Genomic DNA, 20,136 nt, shown 5'->3' with positions numbered 1-20,136 from the left:
CAAAGTGCACAAGTTTTTGAAGGATTCATTTCATTTCCATGGTTCATTTCCTTCAGAGCATAGTTTGCTCAATACTTCAAAAACGATCAAGTTTATGAATACCAAAAGTACCAGCAGAATCTTCTGAAGAAGCTGAAGGTTTTCACACACAGATTACTGAATTGTTAAGAGTGTGATTGAGTTTTTACAAGCAGAAAAAGGTACAGAAAGGTGCAGGAGAATCACTAAAGTGTGAATGCTGTCAAACATTCACACAATCCAGACAATTAAGATGAAAGTTTAATAAACTTTCAATTAATCATGCAGCCTCTGACCTTCATTAGTTTTTGGTATTAAAATGAGATTAAATCAAATGAGGTCGACATCTGAAACAAGGAATTATTTCACAAACCGTCTCACTGACTCAAATAATGAAAAAAGTGCTTTTTTTGGTGCTGAACGCTCACAACTTTGGTCAACTTTACTACACTCTGACTTCATATAATATAAAGTAACTACTATCGACTATTAATTTAGCCGTCGACTATTTTAATAGTTGATTAGTTTACTGATCGTGGCAGGTCTACCTCAGAGCTTCATTTCTGTGTGTGAACTCCTACATTTTATAAATAGTGTATTGAGAATTCGTCTGGACCAACATCCTGTCGTGTTCTTGTCCAGATTCTCACAGAACTCGGTGGCTTTGAGGTAAAGGAGTCCAAGTTCCGACGGGAAATGGAGAAGTTGCGGAACCTGCAGTCGCGTGACCTGGCCCTGGAGGTGGACCGTGATCGGGACCAGTTAATCCAGCAGACCATGCGTCAGCTCAACGCGCACTTCGGCAGGCGGTGCACAACCACGCCCATGGCCGTCCACCGGGTGAAGGTCACCTTCAAAGACGAGCCTGGCGAGGGCAGCGGCGTGGCCCGCAGCTTCTACACGGCCATCGCGCTGGCGCTCCTGTCCAACGACAAGCTCCCCAACCTGGACTGTGTTCAGAGTGTCAGCAAGGGCATGCAGGCCAGCAGTACGTGTCATCACGATTACAATTCAAGTATGACTACACATAGAAACTACTGCACATTATGGAACGTGATTGTGTTACTCTGTTTTGGTATTCAAGTTGTGTTGAAATCAGTCGCAGCCATGTTTTTGAAAAAGGTCTTTGGTGAAAGAGCAGCTTCAGACTAACGTGCTGCGTTTGTTCAACCAGACCTGATGCAGCGTCTGAGGAACAGAGACCGGGAAAGAGAGAGGAGGAGTGGAGGGCTTCGAGCGGGATCTCGGAGAGACCGAGACAGGTAAACACTTCACCTGTGGCTTCATAAGGAACAACTCTGACGCTAATCCAAAACTCTGTATTGATCCAGGGACTCCAGGAGGCAGCTCTCTATAGATACCAGGCCGTTCAGGCCTTCCTCTGAAGGAAACCCCAGTGATGAGCCCGACCCTCTCCCAGCACACAGACAGGCTCTGGGGGAAAGGCTGTACCCCCGAGTTCACACCATGCAGCCGGTAATGAGCCTCTCTAACGGCAGGGCCTTGATCAGCTGTGGTTCCACATGTACAGTGCTGATGTTCACATTGAAATAGTTGAGAGTAGATGAAAAGATTGAATTAAAAACAAGTGGATGCTGTTTTTGTCTTCTCAGGCATTTGCCAGTAAAATCACAGGCATGCTGCTGGAGCTGTCCCCCGCTCAGCTGCTGCTGCTTTTGGCCAGTGAGGACTCCCTTAGAGCCCGAGTGGAGGAGGCCATGGAGCTCCTCATCGCACACGGAAGGTAGATCGACTCCACGAATTCTACAATACAAAGCTGTGTGTTACATTCTAGATCACAGGTGTCAAAGTCGAGGCCCGGGGGCCGGATCCGGCCCTCCAGATCATTTTATTTTATTATTATTAATGGCCCGATGTTATCTTGAGCTCATTTCTAACTTGTATAATTTTTGACAGAATATATTTTTATGGAGAGAAAAATATTGAAAGTTATTTAAGTTTTAAGTAGATTTATTCGGGAGTAATATTCCTGCCTTTTTATTATTCATAATTATGATGAAAAAAGTTGTGATTGTAAAGTTTTAAAAGTTGGCATTCTGATAGCTTTTTGGCATTTACTAAGATTTATTTAGACCGTTTGAGTTTAGTTAATAATTCAGCTACATGCTAGCTGTTTTGGCTAACCTAAGTTTTTTTTTTTTTTTTTTTCTTTTTTTAGGCTAATTTGGCATTTAGCTTATATTTTAGCTAGCTATCAGCTTTGGATTTTGGCTAAAAACTTTATAATTATAATTAAAAACCACTGGGAATGATTTTACAATAGAAAATAAAAATACAGTTGGAGTGGAGTGGGTTTTAAGGGTTTTAAGAAGTAAAAAGCTGTTTGTTTTTTAAAGCTCTTAATCTTTCTTACATTTTATTGACTGTTTTCGTTTTTTTTTCCTGAGTTTATGAATAAAAAAAGGTTTTGTAACTTCACTGAGTTAGAAAAATCTGAAGTTGTAAAGTAAATTCTAAAAACAAAAGTGTAAAAGTAGTAAAGTAAGAAAAGGAAATGTAACTTTATTATTATAATAACAGCCTTGCTGTGTTTTTTTAGCTGCTCTCTCTCAGTTTTCAAACCTTCTCTGTCCTCCTCAGGGAAAACGGTGCCGACAGCATTCTGGATCTGGGACTCCCTGAGGCTCCAGAGAAAGCTCAGGTTTACACTTCTTCACTTGTTTAACTGTCGTTTTTAAGGGTTTAGGTCAGTTTGTCTTTCAACCTTGTGTCTGTGTGTACAGTGTTTCCTCACATGGTGGTTCACCTTTTGTATTTGAGGTTTTCTGTGGGACTTTGCGTTTTTAATTTGATTTTGGACTTTTTTTTAGGACTTTCTATGGTAGTTTTAGGCTAGCTCGTTAAGATAATTTACTTTAATTTACTTTATTCCCACCATAATCCATAACTGCTAAAAAACTTTATAGGTTGCGACTATCTAATGGATTTAGAAATAAATTTAAATAGTTAAAAATTCTATTTCAGCAAATAATTTATAGATTACAAACCTTATAGGTTCAAATATAATACTTTGGTAATCAGTTAGTTTTTTACTGAAGTATTTATGTGGATGACTATTTTTTACTTCATCTAATGTCATATTTTTTAAGTAAATCTTATTTAACAGTCCCTCTGAACTCCTATAATTTTTCTCTGTTCGGTGGTTGCAGCAACAGGAGAACCGTAAACGCCATGGCTCCACGCGTAGCGTGGTTGACATGGAGCTAGACGACCCCGATGACGGAGACGACAACGCGCCGCTCTTCTACCAGCCCGGCAAACGGGGCTTTTACTCCCCTCGGCCTGGAAAAAATACAGAGGCCAGACTCAACTGTTTTCGCAATATTGGCAGGTAAACGGGTCATGAGAGTCGATGTGTCGCATCAAAAAGTGCAAACAAACACAGTAATGTTGTGTCCACACAGAATACTAGGGTTATGCCTGCTGCAGAATGAACTCTGTCCAATCACGCTGAACAGACATGTCATCAAAGTGCTCCTCGGCAGAAAGGTCAGAACATTCCCCTCACAAACCGTCCCGTCATGTTTTGGTCTTGAGAATCCCGCTGAAGCTCGTGTTCCTGCAGGTGAACTGGCATGACTTTGCCTTCTTTGACCCGGTCATGTATGAGAGCCTGCGGCAGCTCATTCGCCACTCTCAGACCGGTGAGGCTGACGCCGTTTTTGCTGCCATGGACCTGGCCTTCGCCATTGATCTGTGTAAAGAAGAAGGAGCTGGACAGGTGAGAGCTTCTATGGTTACTGAAGGTGGAAGGAGAGTGTTCAGAGAGATACCATGTCATTACATCTGTTTAGTAGGGCTGTGACAGTTAACGTGTGCGACTAATCGGAACAAAATTAATACGTTAATATTTATTAATGCCTCGGCGTCCTGCTGTGGGATCAGATCTAAAATAAACTTTTTCAATATTCTGGAATTGAGATCTTATTAAATTACAGAGAGAATATGGCATTTATTTGTAGTTTTTGATCAAAAGCGATCTTTTATTTGAATAAATGAGATGGAAAATGAACGTTGATCTAACGGCTGCAGCACAGAGCGAAAGATCCGCTGTGGTGGGCGGAGCCAAACGGTCTTCTGTTTGAAATCCATCAACGAGGAAAACGATCATTATTTTATTTTGGGTTTGGGACAGTCAAAAGTGTTTCTACAGTAACGAGCCCTGGGGTTGTCTAAAACATTGGAAACAGTTCAGAATGGACAGACACGCCTCCACCTGTGAGCAGATTCCAGCCGAGACGACCTGAAATCCAGCTGGATCAGGCTTCTCCCAAATATTTTCCTTTTATTATTTTCACAAACAAAATAAGGAAAAAAATATCAGGAAAAAAAGAAGAAAAAGAATTCCAGTAAAAATGTCAAGTGGACAGCAGTGCTCTTAGGAGAGAAATTCGTATACGTACGGTATATACACTCCATGGTCCGGGTGAATACTCGATTCTGATTGGCTGCTGGGTGTGGATTAAAAAGTGATAATACAAACCTAAATAAGAAGTTTCGGTCACACGGCCCAAACATTCTGTACCACTGCTCAGGCTTCTCTAAACAAACTTTTGTGTCATCATCTGGACAAAAACGAGCAGTAATAGATGAAGTTGCTCTTTGAACTGATCCTTTATTTAACCTATGGTGACGATCAGCATAAATATCGCTTTCTATTTGTAATGTAAAGGAGTTCATATTGACGAATTAGTCAACCCCCCGTCCCATAATGTTAGGTCTATTTTTGTTTTTTATTAATATTATTCTCCTACTAAGACGCATCACTGAGTGCGTTCTACTGTCTCACCACAAGGGGGAGTTTCCGTTTTTTAAGCAGGTCAGAAGAGCAAGCCCATACCAAACCTGCTGTACATTTTTAAAACATCAAAATGGAAGTTGATTGTGTTTGTGCTTTAGCGACTCTCTAAAGGTTTAACTTCAGGAAAAAAAATCTGTCCGGGTCTTCCTTTCAAACGTGATACACTTTACTGCTCCAGTTGAGGTCTGTGTCAGCTTCTAGCTCAGTACCGTGTTACCATGTCACCGTGACAACAAGCTGCATCACTAATCAAAAAGTCCCCTTTTTGTGAAAAAATGACCAACCAGAATAAAGTACTGAATATTGATTTTATATTCATTTCTTTTGTAAACGACCATGGTATAAGTGGGATAATACCCTTTAAAATGTGCATTATGAGAAATGAACGCACAACGCGGAGGCCTGAACCGTCCGACGTGTGTTCATTTCTCGTAACGCACACTTCGTTAGCTATTACCCCCTATAATATATATATATATCTTGATTAATTAGTTACCTTTTTTATTGATTCCGGGCTCCACTTTTTAGTTATTAATCTAAGACACATGAAGGTCTAACTGCCATCCAAGTCCCATATTATTTCTAAATTATAAGTGTGATGTTTTTTCTAATTCTGAAATATGTGGCTGGTGTTAAACAGAGAAAAAGAAATTGGTTTTGAATAAACAAAGTTAAGCAGGTTTAATTCAGGCAAAATGAAGCCTTAATGTTGAAAGTCTGAAATAAAATGTTAAAAATCACCTTCTCATTTAATGTCAGAAAGTCTCTAGTAGTGGAGAGGGTCATCATGTACTCTGGGTTCACACTGGACGCAGAAGCTCCACAAAGTCTGAAGTTTTTGTAATCTAAGTGCTCACATTCTTGGTTCTCTGCTCCTCCAGGTCTAAATATTTGAGAATTCTGTCCTGAGCTCAGATGGAAAATGTTCCTCTCTCTTCAGGTGGAGCTGGTATCTGGGGGAGTCAACATGCCGGTGACTCCTCTCAACGTGTACGAGTATGTGCGGCGGTACGCAGAGCACAGGATGCTGGTGGTGGCTGAGCAGCCGCTCCATGTGAGTTCCCGTCTTCTCTGTGGAACGTCCGCCTGCAGAACAAATGTTGACTCTGATTGGGTTGTTCTCTAAGGCGATGAGGAAGGGCTTGCTGGACGTCCTCCCTAAGAACGCTCTGGAGGACTTGACGGCCGAGGACTTCAGGCTGCTGGTGAATGGCTGTGGAGAAGTCAATGTCCAGATGCTGATCAGCTTCACCTCTTTCAACGATGAATCAGGTTTGTAGCTCTCAGCTTAACATCTACCTGAAAGAAAAACATGAGCTGTCTCAAATCTTTATCTCAAACCGTGTTCATCCCACAGGGGAGAATGCAGACAAACTCCTCCAGTTTAAAAGGTGGTTTTGGTCGATAGTGGAAAAGATGAGTATGACAGAGAGACAAGACCTGGTAAGTTGATTTACTTCACTGGAATCATCAGAAGTAGTGCTGTCATGTGATTGTTCTTTGTGATTAATTGATCATGACTTGTAATTGGGGCTGGGAGATACAACGAGAACAATAGATATAGCTGTTGAACTTTTTCTCGCTAAAGGAATGAGTCTATTACGATAGACTTTTATTTTGAAGGGTCTGGAATTGACACCAGTGAGCATTTTCTCCTCTTTGGCGGATAAAAGTTAGAGAGTTAGTTACAACATAGTGAAAAAATGTTTGTATATAATTATTTATGTTAATTAGCTCTCATTGAGGTTATTTATCTCTTCAGTTTTATCGTCTGCGTGTAAGCTAAATGTATGCATGCGAGACACCATCGCTCCGCGGTTACTTCCGTTTAGTTTCTGCTGATGAAGCAGCAGAACTTCTGGTGATTTTTAATAGGAGTCAGTCAGAACTGGAAGACAAACCAGCTAAACTCACAGCAGCAACAGAAAGTAAAAAAAAAACAAAAGTGTTGATTTGGTGACCACGATGTAGCATTAGCATGATGCTAATGCTAACAAGCTGCTCCATGTGAAGCTCTGATGTGTTCACAGACCAGTTTACAGTCGAATTATGTTTCACTGACCGGACTTTAAGACGGATAAATCCAACAGCATTAAGTCCTAAGAAATTCATTTAAAATAATAATAATATAATTAACTGTGTATTAGCAGCAGCTGTTACACCAAAGCCTCTGTCAGATGATAAATCCACCTCTTTCTCTCTTGAGAGCTCTGTAGATGTGATCTATAAAAACAATCGTCCAAATCTCAGGTTGTTTTTTGTTATGATTTAATATAAAATGTGGTCATTTATAGACAGAATTAGCAAATCTCTGATAAATCTCTCAATTTTTTCTAAGCGTTTTTGAATTTAAGTTTTCAGTTAGACAACAAAGACATGTTCATATTATTTATAAAATCCTTTTTTTTTTCTTTTTTTTTTAGAAATTTAGAAAAAAAGTGAAACTCCTAAAGTATTTCTATGTAAAATACTGTTATAATTTTATGTTTGTTGGGTGAAGCCTGAAAACCCTGGAATTTATTTGTAGAATTAATGCTTTGTTTTTAATGGAACTGAATAGTTTAGTGTTCTATTTTATTTATGTTCTCTTTTGAAAATTGAAAGCTTTTGCATTCATTTATTCTAAAAACCTGTTGCATTGTTTTCAGTGCATCTCTTATGTTGAATCTAAACATAAATCTAAACAACCAGCTGATGATTATACATTTCTTTTTTATGTCACAGAGCGTTCAGATGTGACAAATATAGTTATTTGGTTGATATGATAAATATCATTAACGCCTGATATGGAAAAAACTATATTACGATGTACAAAGCCTGACCTGTAATTATTACATTGATTTTGAATCTAACCTTTAACCCTGTGATAGATAGACAGTAATTTGAATCCCCTAATCAAAAGGCTGATCTCATTTCAGCCTTTTGTTTTTCACTTTTCAGAGATCTTTGAAATGATTATCAAAGTCTTTTGTGGGCAGAAATTGGGCTCTGATGGTGCAATTTAGAAAAACTAAGACGACATATTTGTCCTTAAACCAAATCTGATGAAAAAATTACATGGAGAATGTATTTTAAGTCATTTTCGTGTATTTCTGTCTTTCTGATGACGCATTAGCATCTGTGTAAATTTACTGTAGGAACATGAAATTTGGAAAACAAATCAAGTATTCTAAAAGATTGTGGTGCGAATTCAAGTAAAATGGAATACTTTGGTTGATGGCTCGTGTTTGTATTTCTTAGGTGTACTTCTGGACCTCCAGCCCGTCTCTGCCAGCGAGTGAGGAGGGCTTCCAGCCAATGCCCTCCATCACTATCCGGCCCCCAGACGACCAGCACCTCCCCACCGCCAACACCTGCATCTCGCGTCTCTACGTGCCACTCTACTCCTCCAAACAGATTCTCAAACAGAAACTCCTGCTAGCCATTAAGACCAAGAACTTTGGTTTTGTGTAGAGATGAACTGAGAAGAACTTAAAAAAAGGAAAAAAAAGAACATGTTTACTGTTGTGTAATATTTACCTAGCTCCATTTTTGTAGATTTATTTTTTGTCCAAACAATTTTATGAATTTCGACATGCTGTCTCCCCAGGCGGTGATATTCATTTGTGTTGTAAACACAGACTGCTTATTCTTATTTCAATTTTTATTCTTATTTTTTGTTGTTAATGAAGAGTTATATGGTCCAGAACATTCCTGCATAGGCATTATCAAATTTAAAGTCCATAGTTTTGCTCTATTGGCTTAAACCTTTGCTTCACAGGAATTGGGTCTGGCAGACAGCTGTCGACCGGAAACCTAGCCAAAGATGACAGCAGTAGAAATATTTAAAAGAAGAAAAGAGACACTGTGATTACGTTTTTTTCCTTCCCTAGAAAAGTACTATCACTGACAGTTCACTGCTGCCTTTGTGAAAAGTCCTTTTTTTCTTGTACAGGGGGAGATGGGAATTTCAAAATAAACTTGGATGCAAATCATTTGTCTTTTGTGGTTCATTTTTGCAGTTTTGTCAGAATCAGATGGTGCTTAAAAACATTTTCTTTGTATTCTTCAAACTGTATTATTCCACCAGATGAACTGCTTTCTTCTCCCCTAGTGTCGACCTGTCTGTAGTATTGACATACATCGTTTCACTGGACAGAGCGAAGTGTGGTCTCCCACAGAAACTGTCTGACCTCCAGCTCTCTTGAAATCAGGCCACCGCCGTCATCGTGACTTCTTGAAATTGCTGACAGTGATCGGTCTGAGTCGCATTTTTAGAGGAGCTACTGTCAACCATAAGTGAGTTTGAAGTCCATACGCCTTCCACTGACAGCACAGTCCATCAAATGTTTGACATGGGGGCCAGCGGGGACCACATGCTTTTACTGAGGCTTCTGATTGGTCAGTTTATGACTTAAAAAACTTTCAATAAAGAAATAATGTCTTTAAAAAGATGTTAAGAATGTATCGGATAAAGAATGATTATTCTGACAACTAAAATGACATGGAAATAACTATTTCTCAATAGAAGTCGGAGATTTTGGTCTTCTTGGAACCAGCAGTTACTTCCTGTTTGGAACATGAGAAGGGGGGGTACAGTCTGGTCTCATATGCTTCAATGCAGGCTACTATCCAATGTACATTTTTTTCATGTTTATGTTTTAAAATTGAGGTGCTAAAAAATCTGATTCTCGGCTGCACACACAAACATGAGGAGAGAAAATAGACTCATCTGGATTTGTGCGTGCATAATTCTTGATTTCAACCTCATACAATACATTTTGCGCATAAGTACAAACATTTAAACAAACACATTTACACAAGCAAAAATGAAAATTGAAACTAATTACACATGGAAAATAAAATTTTGCAGGAATGGCTTTCTATGCACAAATCTGGGATTCATGTGTAAGTGATGCGTTGAAATGCTGCTCCTGAGTGACGGGAAGAAAACTTGGACCTCACCAGCAAAATATCCCAGCTAGAAGCATCTCTCAAAGAATAGACAAACGGGGCCAATGAAGCAGAGAGCCATGCAGCCGAGAGAGTGCAAGAATAGGACTGTGCTCAAGCTGCAATGGTCCACTTAGGAAGAGAATTTCAAAAGAAGAGGGAGGAAATGGAGAAGGAACGTCTTCTATGACCATCAGCTGGCAAGAGAAAGAGAAGGATGGCAGAGAAGGAATTCCTCCTGAATGCAAGAAATGGCTCGGTCAAGAAGGAGAGAATGGTCTCATGTTACCAAACGGAAAAGGCCCTCTTTGAAAAGTTTGGCCGAGTCCAGCAGCGCATGGGAAAATGACAAGAAACCATCAGACATAAGGATGCAATCATAAGAAACTCTTCGGCATGTTGAATGAAAAGCTGGACCAACAACTCCAACATCTTCACAAGGTTAAACAGACGTATCACAAGAGAAATTTGGACCTCACCTTGAAATTAGATGAAATGGAAGAGAATCTTCAAAAGGAGAGTTTTCAAAAAGAAAATGCCAAACTTGACGTTAACAGACTGGAATACAAAAAAATAAAAGATGTCTTGGTCCAAGTAAAGAAAGAAGAGAAAGACCAAAAGCCGCAGTGGAAGGAAGAAAGGATTCTATCCAAACTGAGGCACAAAACCAGCTGCAATAGCTACAGGAAGGAAAGTCCTCCCTTCTAAAAGAAATCACTCACCTAAAGGCAGAGGTCAAGAAGAAACAGACCGTCAGTAACGAAACTGGAGATGCTTTGATCATCAACAGCAGAAATGGCAAGACTAAAAAGAAAACTGTTGGTCGGAGGTTTCTGAACCTGTTTTAAAAAATCTAGGAAAAAGACCAAAGATGCCCTGACTGATGCTTTTGATGAAAAAGCCTTTCTTCTCCAAGCTGCCCCCCCTCTGCCCACCACCGCTACCACACACACCATCGATGTCCCCGCTCCCCCAACACAGGCACACTTTGGAAATATATATTTGTTTTATTTTATTTTATTTTTTTATTTTTCAAAACACTAGTAAATGTGTTTTTTGTTTCCTGGCACTCCGGTTTCCTATTTAAAATCAAATTTAGGCGTGAGAAAAAAAAAACATTTAAAGAAAAACACAAATTACCATAAACACACACAAAAAAACTAAAAACTTTTTAAGTTTTTTAAGCACAAAAAACAAACAAAAAAAGCTTAAAAACGCAAAACAGTCTAAACACACACACAAAAACAGAGAACTTAAAAAAAACACAAAATAACCTGAAAAAGACATACATACACGGCCAAACCCTCAGTGAACCGCCACCTTAACGTGGTGAAGGGGTTTGCCTGCCCGAGTGATCCTGGGATCCACGCTGTCTGCAGTTAATGGCCCTTGTAGGGTCTTCAATTATACACAGCAGGTCCTAGGTGGCGAGCCAGACTAATAGTGGTTCATAATTTCAGCAACAGAAAGATTCTCTTTTGTTTTCTCACCCAGATCAGTGTCACTGGGGCCCCACTGTGGAGCCCTCTGGTGGTCAGAGGAGGACATGCCAGATCGGGTCCTGGGAGTGAACAAGACCCCAACATAATGAAGTTTCTCCACTTGGGTCAGGAGCAACCCACCCACCCAGAGAGGACAAACTACCTTTCTGCAGTCTAGATCCTCAGCCTCAGACTTGGCAGTGCTGACCCCATCCCAGCCGCTGCACACTCGCAAACCGCCCCATGAATGCTGGCGGTCCATGCTCAATGAAGCAAGCAAGACAACATCATCTGCAAAGAGCAGAAAGGAAATCCTTTGGTCCTCAAACCAAGCCGTCTCCGGCCCCTGACTGTGCCCAGAAATTCTGTCCATAGAGAACATGAACAGAACCAAATGCCCACATGGACATTCAAGTCCCCCAGGAGCAATGTTGGGGCACTTTCCAGTACCCCTCCGAGCTGAGTACCACCAAAAAGACCAGGTACTCTTAGTCTAAACCACATGTGTCTAATTCAGTATTTCTCAAATGGTGGGGCGCGGCCCCCTGGGGGGGCGCGGGACAGCCCGAGGATCATGCAATTTCTGTTAGTTACTAAACAGTTGATCGGAGGCCCGTCAGTGATCGTGATATCCACACAGAGAGAGGGAATACTTAATTAAACCTCAAGAAAACTGGTAGGGCTGTACACCCTCCAAACCCTGTGTCATTAAAATTTCCATGTTTGATGAAGGCTCATCACCTTAATCCAAAGACATATCCGCTAAATCGTGGTCTACGTCGCTTCTCAAACCGTCCGCCATTGTTGTTTACACTCTGGGATCCCTGAAGTGACGTCACGTGCAGCCCCCGCCCATCACCACCTATCGCCCATATTTAAAGCTGTGCACGACCATAAAATGATCAATAAAATCGCGCTGGATCATTTTAAGTGAATATTTTTATCAGATTCGTTTTCCAAGTTCCATTGACTTTCTAAATGAAAAAAAAAAAAAATTGCCACTGCACGAGGCCTTTAAAAGAAGTGTGAGCGTACATTTATGCATTAAAGTGCTATATATATATATATATATATATATATATACATATATATATATACCGGTGTATATATATATGTATTCTCAAATATATATTTTAAAGCTTTTCAAAAAAGTAATTTTAGGCTTTTATCTTCTTGCTTTTTCCTATTGTGTTTTTCACTTTTTCTGACCTGAAAAGTGGTCAGAACAGTGACTCTAAAATCGTGACACAATCCAAATTGTGAATTTTGTGATCTGTTACACCCTTAGGTGAAACAACCCACGAGTCAGCCCTGAGCTTCTTATTGTGTTACGTATTCCGTCACTTCCGATGCTTTTAGGGGCCTTTTCCAGCTGCAAGATGGAGCAACAACAGCAAACGGAAAAAGTCAAAAGACCAGCTCAGAGTCTCTCATAGAATCTCGGTTTATTGTTTTCATTGGAAGAAAGTTTGTTTCATCTTGTTTTTCTATCAGTGAGGCCTTGCTGCTAAAGCTTTCAAAGACAAATGTAACTTTTTATTCTTACTAATGTGTGTTACCTTAATGAATACAGAATCAAAATAAATGAATTCTCTTTATTTTCTACTTGACATGGAAAAAAACTATATTTGGTCCTTGAACTGAGATCCTATATAGATTTTGGCCCTTAGAGCAAAGGAGTTTGGGCACCCCTGATATATAGTTTTAAATAGCTGAAAGAAGTGCCTGAAGAGGCCACGTACTCTATCAGTATTAGATTTTTATTATGTATACTTTTGTAAGCTGCTGAAAACTTAACTTCCCCAAGGGTGCCGTCCCAAAGGAATCAATAAAGCTAAGTCTAAGTCTACTCCTTTCATTTGGTTAACTTTTTATCATTATATTAATATTCTGAAGTACTCTTCTGGTGACATTTCCAAGATGTTTCAGTTGAAAGGCCATCAGTGTTTTCTGCGGAAAAGCCTCAAGTCAAATATTCCAGGAACAAGATGGTGATGCATTCAAGTACAGCTCGGACATTTGTTTAATGTTTTTTATTACAGTACTACTGGCATGCATGGATTGTTTATTCAAGGGAGTTAACAGATATTAGTCAATTTCCTACTCTGAATTAGACTCGAAATGCTATGTTTTATCAGATTAAGCGAATTCGTATTGAGGAAGTAGAGTTTAGCAGAGTCCTGAATGCAGCATTTCTCCTCCAGTCAAACGGAGCCATATGAGGTGAACCTGCTATGCTGGCGGTCACATTCGGTGTATTGTGCGGGTCAGCTGTCGGTGGAATATTACCTCTCGATGCTATTTCAAGCTAATTGGCTAGCTAGCTAACAAGGTGTCACCTCGGCGTTTGCATTTTTGCTGGTCAGCCGGGGGTCCAGCTCAGCCGATGCTACTAGATGATGAATGTATTGTCTGCCATGTCGAAGTCATTCCGTTATTTTTAGCTAGCAGTGCATGCTAGCGCAGGAAGCGGCGTTTAGCGGAGCGTGACTAATCTGTTCGTTATTGGGGGGAAAAGAAGAAATGGAGCAGTGGAAGGACGCGGCCTCCCAGCAGGTAAAACTGCTCTCACGCCGCCTGAACGAGGAGCTGTCCAGAGGCCTGGGGTGGCTGCGCGCCGAGCTCGGGGTGGACCTGGGGCTGAAGCCCGAGCTTATTCCACCATGGGCGATCGTCTTAGCCGCATGCGCTGGTCTGCTGCTGCTGGTGGCTCTGTGGGCCTCGGTCTGCCGGGCTGTTTTCAGGAAGCGTCCCGCCGTACGCCCCGTGGATGAAGGCGCCGGAATCAAGCAGACTGTCAGCAAGCCCGTGAAGGCGGACGAGCCAAAGAAAAAGAAGAAGAAGGCAGAAAAGGCACGTAAATACAATCCTCGATGTCAACCATGTTGTTAGCAATGCTAGCTGACAGTTAGCATCAGGGAGTTAGCAGTGCTAGAGCTGCGGTGCTAGCCGCCTGTCATGAGTTCCATCGAGCTGTTTGTGTGGATTTATTGTCGTGTGAATGAACCCGCTAATTCTGTTGTTTTTACTGGTTTCTAGAAAGCTCAGCCAAACGGGAGAGCTGTCCCGGAGCCGCAGGAGGAAGCCATAGCTCCGGAGGAGATAGTGCCACATCACCAACCGCCCCCGCCACAAGGAAAGAGCGAAAAGAGCGCAGAGGTCACTAGTGTGATTAGAGTATTACTGTGTAGTAGTAACAACTGTTCTATAGTGTAATATGACATGTTGGCCTCCTATTTTTATGTGTTAATACTAAAGATTTGGTGTGTTCATTGGTGGGGCTACAACTGGTAATATAAAGAAAAATTTTTTTAAAAAAATATTTTTACAGCATAGAAATGCACAAATGAAGAATTATATTTACAGAAATTGAATGAAATGCTTTAAAACTCACAGTTTCGCTTTGATTAAAACGAAAGTCAGCTTATAATGGCTGCAGAGTTCAGTTTCTGTTTATCATACCTTAGTTCCTGTTATCTTCACGCTGCGTCTCTAATTTATTTGTTTCATTTTCAGGGAAAGAAGTCCAAAAAGAAGCCAAAGCAGGCTACAAAGGAGACCAAAATAGTGACTGCAGACAACAAAGAACCCGAAGAAGGTGAAATTGATCCCACCTCAGCCAGACTTCCATGAAGTTTAACTTCCTTGAGATGCTGTGATTTGAAATAAATCTGGGTTTATTTAGAGAATGTTGGTTTGGTTGGAACAGTGTGAATGGGTTTTATTTCATCCGGCCTAATCCATATTTCCTCACTAATCTCTGCATGAATCCTTGCTGTGTTTGTGAACTAACGCTGTGCTGCACCTGATGCTGCTTTCAGGCACGTGGGAAACCAAGGTCAGCAACAAGGAGAAACGTGAGCAGCGCAAGAAAGACAAGAGCTCCAGTGATGGCTCATCTAGTCCTGGGGGAGGGAACACCCCCGTGAGCACCCCCCCAGAGCCAACCAAGAACACCTCTGCCAGCATCCCCGCACCGGCCACCCAGAAAAAGAAACAAGGTAGGTTTTAAACAGGCCTGGGTATCCATTATAATTTCTGGAAACGATTCGATTCACAAGAAACTGAATTAATTTGATTCTATTTTTTTTTTTCAATTTAATTCAATTTTGAGTTTACACATTTATACACATTTGTCTAGAAATACATTAATAATCCACTATATGTTTTTAATATATTAATATTAATCTGATCCAGTTCACATAAATGTATCAGTGAAATAATGAGATTGTTAATATCATCCAGTGTTACATGGATTCTCTAAAGGAGAAGTTCTAACTAAAATGTTCAGATCATTAACATTGGAAACATTGTTCTGCTTCTCCTGGAGGACGTTTCAGTTTGACCACTAGGTGGTGATCATGCTATAGCATTACACATTATTCCAGAAGAAGAAAAATGTATGAGGAAAAAACAATGTTTTAAACCACAAATGATCATTTAAAAAATATTTCCTTAAGAGTTTTGAAAATTAATGCCTGTGAGTTTATTAAGATGTTCATTTAGTCAGCAGTGTATGTTTAGGTTGACATTAGCATTAGCCATCCTATGGGAAATCACATTGTACGTTAGCATCAAGCTAGCTGACTTTAGCTTAATGTACTAAATCGATCTATATCTTTTATTAATCGATTATTGATCTACTAAGCTTAAATTGATTCATCAATTTTATCAACCCAGCCCTAATTTTAAACAGGATTTCAACGCAGAAATAAACAAACCCTTTAGTTCTCTTTATTTCTCTCTGGTTTCTTGTTGTAGCTGTCAGCAGAAAACCTTCCCTGATGAGTTTCCTAAGAAGTTCTATGAAATGTTCTTTCCTCAGATTGTCTGACAGGACATGTTTACTTTATTGTCTTTGTTTTCAGAGTCTGCACGAGTGAAGGCAGAGAAGGTTGAAGCTGTTGCTACTCAAGGTAATGATCCAGCGAGGAAGCTGTAGTTCTTCCTCATGCAGGCGCTGTGTATGTCACTTCATGTCATCTTGATTTATTCAATGCAGCCAACAGTTCTGAAGCCGTGGATGCAGCAGCTGCTAAAAGTACCTTAAAGGTTAAGGGTCCATCGCACAACGTCCCCTCCAAACAAGGCTCCTGGACCACCTCCATTCAGCCGGCGCCTTTGTGGAGGTCAGGGATTGACGGTAGGACGGCTTTCGGTTAGCTTTCACCATCCTGTGCTGACTGCGTGTTGCTGCGGTGTGAACGTGCTTGTGGAATGTGCCTTTCAGATTCCTGGACTGTGATTGACCGGCCGATGCCGCCTGCAGAGCTGAATCTGGTGTCTCTGGCTCGGCTGGGAGTCGGTCCTGCTCGTAAGTGTTCATTGATGTGGTGCAGGTAAACCAAAGTCCCATCACACTCACAGAAGTTGGCTTTTGTTTCCACTTGTTCCAGAGCCTCAGTCAGTGAGTAACCTGTCATGGGTCAGTCAGCCCAGAGTGGAGGATGAGTGGTCTGGAATCAGTAAGTTTTATATTTTAACCATGCACTTTTAAATCAAGTCCACCCTCTGACCTTCTCTGTGTTCTCAGATGGAGCTTCGGCCGACCCCAGCTCCGACTGGAACGCTCCTTCTGAAGCCTGGGGCAACTATGAGGAGCCCTCCGCCGAGACTCCTCTGGCTCAGGAGAAGCCCCTCCCTGAGTTGTCCAAGTTCATTCAGATCGGAGCAGCTGTAAGTCCTCCCAGACTGTGGGCGGCGCTGCTGTTCTCTCAAACCTCCTCTGCCGTCATGTAGCTTTCAGCTGTAGAGAAATCATTGTAGGTTTTCTCCTGTGTGGTTTACAGGAGGAAGATGAAGACGAGAAGGACAAAGGAGACGGAACAAATGATGGAGCAGCTAAAACTAAGAAAAAGAAAAAGAAGAAGAAGAAAGCGGCTGAGGAGGGAGGACCATCCGGTCAGGTAGAAATGAGAATCATCAGAGTGAATGCAGCTGACGAGGAACTGTGTGTGGTGTAACCTCTCCTTGTTGTTGCTCTGAGCAGGTTGAGGAGCCTGTGAAGGAGTCCACTCCCGCTGTGTCGGTGAAGAAGCAGCCTCCCCCTCAGGAGACGGCTGCTGCTGTCCAGCCTGTCAAAGCAGCTGCTGTGGAGGTCAGTGGTTCCTCTCCGCCTCTGGGTTGCTGTGGAAACACACATCCTGTTGTCTCTTGACTGTTTTTGTTTCTTTCTGAATAATGTTTGAAGAGAGGCGAGAGATCAGTGAAGGACGTCCCACCCCCCATCACACAAGTGCCACAGAAGTCCGCCGAAGGAGAACCCACTGCCAAGCAGAACAACCTTCCCACTCCAACACCGCAAAGTAAGCAGCATCTCCAGCCGTTTGAGAAGTTGTTACTGTAAGCTGAACGTTTGATACGAAAACACAGCAATCAAGGTTGATATAAACCCAGCCGCAGAGACCAAGGCAGCAGAGCAGGAGGAAGAGGAGGAGCAGAAAACTCTATCCTGGACATGTTCACATTAATAGTGGGGTCATCTCGACCCCATAAGAGAGCACAAGGTTTTCGTTTTTCAAATTTTCGAACAAGAACAACAACAAACAAACAAATAAAAAGAAACAATCTCAGATGTAACAAAAATGTTCAGTGTTGGAAAAAAGGCTTTGGATGAAGCTAAAAGTTTGTTCTTATTCAGCCCAGATTAAATATACATTTATCTCTTTATCTATACTGAGAACACAAAAAATCATTTTGTTGAAAAGAACACCAAAGTAACAATTTTTTACTTTTATATATACACTAACACATATTTACATATAAAAATCAAAGTATTTTATTAGTTTCTTCATATTTATTATAGTGGTGCCACAAATTATTATTTAATAGTCGAGTAATCACTGATTATTTTTTCAGATTAGTCGACTAATCAGGTCATGCACAAACTGGATGTAAAGCACAAATCTTAACCATCATTAGCTTTAAACTAACTAAAATCTAAATAGCTGTATAACATTACCTGTGATCATTCTAGTGTGAATGCTGGAAGCTAAATTTGACTGAAATTGATAGTTAAAAATGCTGAAGTTGGTCGCTGAAATCACTGTATCTAATAGGTGAAAATGCTGAAGCTGATAGCCAGCGAAAATATTATCTAAACTCCAAGTTGGCCTAAAAAACTGAAAAATTCCTAAATTAGCCAAAACAGCTATCATGTAGCGGAAATATTATCTAAACTCTAAATTAGCCTAAAAAATCTTAATAAATGCCAAAACAGTTCAAAAAGCTAACGGAATACTGTTATAACTTTTAACTTTACTACGCTCTGACTCTATATAATATAATCGACTATAAAATTAGTCGTCGACTATTTTAATATTACAATACATTATTCCAGCTTTGTTTCAGATCATTGTTCTTTAAAGTCCCTATCCGATAATATTTTGATCTGTTGTAAAAGTGTTCCAGTGGTTTTTTTAATTATGATTTTGCTGTTTTTCTCTAAAACCCCCCCAGAAACGGTTGTTTTCTAGGACATAGTTTCTGCAGAGCGGCAGGAGTTCATTAGAGATTCACCTTTGAGTCGTGGACGGGACTGCAGGAGCTGAAGTTTGACATCCCATCATCCCTTTGTTTACATTCTCTCCTGTTAGCTTACTGGCCATCACAACACGCAGCATAGCATAGCATTAGCATAGCAAAAAAAAAAAAGTGAGCGATTTTGGAGTTATCCAGCCATATAGTTCTGATCCAGATTCCAGCTCAGATTAAGAAAATGAAGATGAATGGAATGCAGCATCACAAACGAGCTCTTTTGCTCCTGATTTACAACAATTTGAATAAAAAACTACTCAAAAATGCTATTTTGAGGTTAATTTTCTTTGGAATTGTTCTGCATTATCATAAAAATGTCACAAGAGTATGTTAAGAACACTGTTTTCATTGGAGTGTGTCCTTAAAACCCTTCAGCATCTGCACCACATTAGTAACAGCCAAAAGTCTGGATCCAAAACTGATCTGGCTGATAAACCACAAACACACTTTTGAGTCTAATATGGTTTAGCTTTGGCTTCAAAGAGAAATCTGAGGTTTATATTGTGATTCTTGCTTTTGTGATCCTGTTGACGGAGTCTCAGTTGAGATTAGGAAACGAGCAATAGTCTGTTTAGGAGCGAATTAGGAGGATTTGTAGCTGCTCTTTTAACGTGGAGTTTCAACAGCTGCTGCCTTGTGTCTTTGCAGAAAAATCTGAGGAGAGTCAAGCTCCCAAACCAGCAAAGAAGAAGAAAGCCAGGAGAGAAACATGAAGGGTCCACTCTGACACCACTTGTATGCAAAAGACTTGATGTCCGGTTTATGCAACACCTTTTCTGACTGAAATCAGATGTTCACGGGGGGACTGGGCCTCCAAATCTGTCCGGATATCCTTTTTTTGTTTTTTTTTTACATATTGTACATCGGTTTCTGGATCACTGAAACTGAACCGGCTGCATCACATTCTGATGCGACGCGGTGTTGATGATTGAACGCCTCCAATCTTCTGATTCCTGCTTCTAATTCAGCCGAATCAAATAACTGAAGGAGCTGCATAGTAGTCCTTAGACTGTAGAAAAAACTGATCATGGTTAGAAATGTTTTTGTTGTGGTGGTTAACGGATGATTTTTACTGTGCAGCAAATTAAAACGGTTGAAGTGCATCAGGCCAGACGACACCGGGCCACCACTCTGAACTGGCCTTTGCTTTCTACGCTTTTGTTTTGCTCCGACCTTTTTGGAAAAGTGCAGCTTGTTAGGATGGAAAGAGCGGGAAGATCAAACATTGTTTTATGCTCAGTGTGATGTAAACTTCTGTCGTGTAAATTAATATCGTCGGGCACAGAAAAGGGAATCATCTCCGCCCTGATCGTCAATCGTCGTCTTCTGCAATGCCCAATGGTTCAT

At 40.7% G+C, this 20,136-nt stretch overlaps 2 protein-coding genes across 7 annotated transcripts in view; both read left to right on the top strand.

Moving 5' to 3' along the window:
- ubr5 (ubiquitin protein ligase E3 component n-recognin 5) overlaps nucleotides 1-8,814 on the top strand; it is a 56,931-nt gene extending 48,117 nt beyond the window's left edge. For 4 of the 6 annotated variants that reach the window (XM_036216106.1, XM_024289023.2, XM_024289020.2 and 1 more), the window contains exons 47-58: nucleotides 661-1,033; nucleotides 1,193-1,280; nucleotides 1,350-1,494; nucleotides 1,632-1,762; nucleotides 2,620-2,680; nucleotides 3,189-3,370; nucleotides 3,444-3,528; nucleotides 3,605-3,760; nucleotides 5,781-5,894; nucleotides 5,968-6,112; nucleotides 6,198-6,283; nucleotides 8,081-8,814. In XM_036216106.1, coding sequence (XP_036071999.1) covers nucleotides 661-1,033; nucleotides 1,193-1,280; nucleotides 1,350-1,494; nucleotides 1,632-1,762; nucleotides 2,620-2,680; nucleotides 3,189-3,370; nucleotides 3,444-3,528; nucleotides 3,605-3,760; nucleotides 5,781-5,894; nucleotides 5,968-6,112; nucleotides 6,198-6,283; nucleotides 8,081-8,293 — 1,779 coding nt within the window. In that variant the 3' untranslated portion in view covers nucleotides 8,294-8,814. The remainder of the gene's footprint in view (nucleotides 1-660; nucleotides 1,034-1,192; nucleotides 1,281-1,349; nucleotides 1,495-1,631; nucleotides 1,763-2,619; nucleotides 2,681-3,188; nucleotides 3,371-3,443; nucleotides 3,529-3,604; nucleotides 3,761-5,780; nucleotides 5,895-5,967; nucleotides 6,113-6,197; nucleotides 6,284-8,080) is intronic. The other 2 variants (XM_036216107.1, XM_024289026.2) reach the window with 2 other exon arrangements.
- A 4,646-nt stretch (nucleotides 8,815-13,460) lies between these two features.
- LOC112156662 (protein LYRIC) lies at nucleotides 13,461-20,130 on the top strand. The gene is made up of 13 exons (XM_024288923.2): nucleotides 13,461-14,106; nucleotides 14,293-14,412; nucleotides 14,770-14,851; nucleotides 15,075-15,254; nucleotides 16,122-16,169; nucleotides 16,256-16,396; nucleotides 16,484-16,567; nucleotides 16,650-16,718; nucleotides 16,787-16,929; nucleotides 17,043-17,159; nucleotides 17,243-17,350; nucleotides 17,444-17,558; nucleotides 19,438-20,130. The coding sequence occupies exons 1-13, from the start codon at nucleotides 13,777-13,779 to the stop codon at nucleotides 19,500-19,502; spliced, it is 1,602 nt and encodes a 533-aa protein (XP_024144691.1). The 5' UTR covers nucleotides 13,461-13,776; the 3' UTR covers nucleotides 19,503-20,130.
- The last annotated feature ends 6 nt before the right edge of the window (nucleotides 20,131-20,136 follow it).

The sequence above is a fragment of the Oryzias melastigma genome, linkage group LG16 (genome assembly GCF_002922805.2).
Source record: "Oryzias melastigma strain HK-1 linkage group LG16, ASM292280v2, whole genome shotgun sequence".
In the NCBI taxonomy this organism is placed as follows: Eukaryota; Metazoa; Chordata; class Actinopteri; order Beloniformes; family Adrianichthyidae; genus Oryzias; species Oryzias melastigma.
This window is presented reverse-complemented; position numbering and strand designations above follow the sequence as displayed.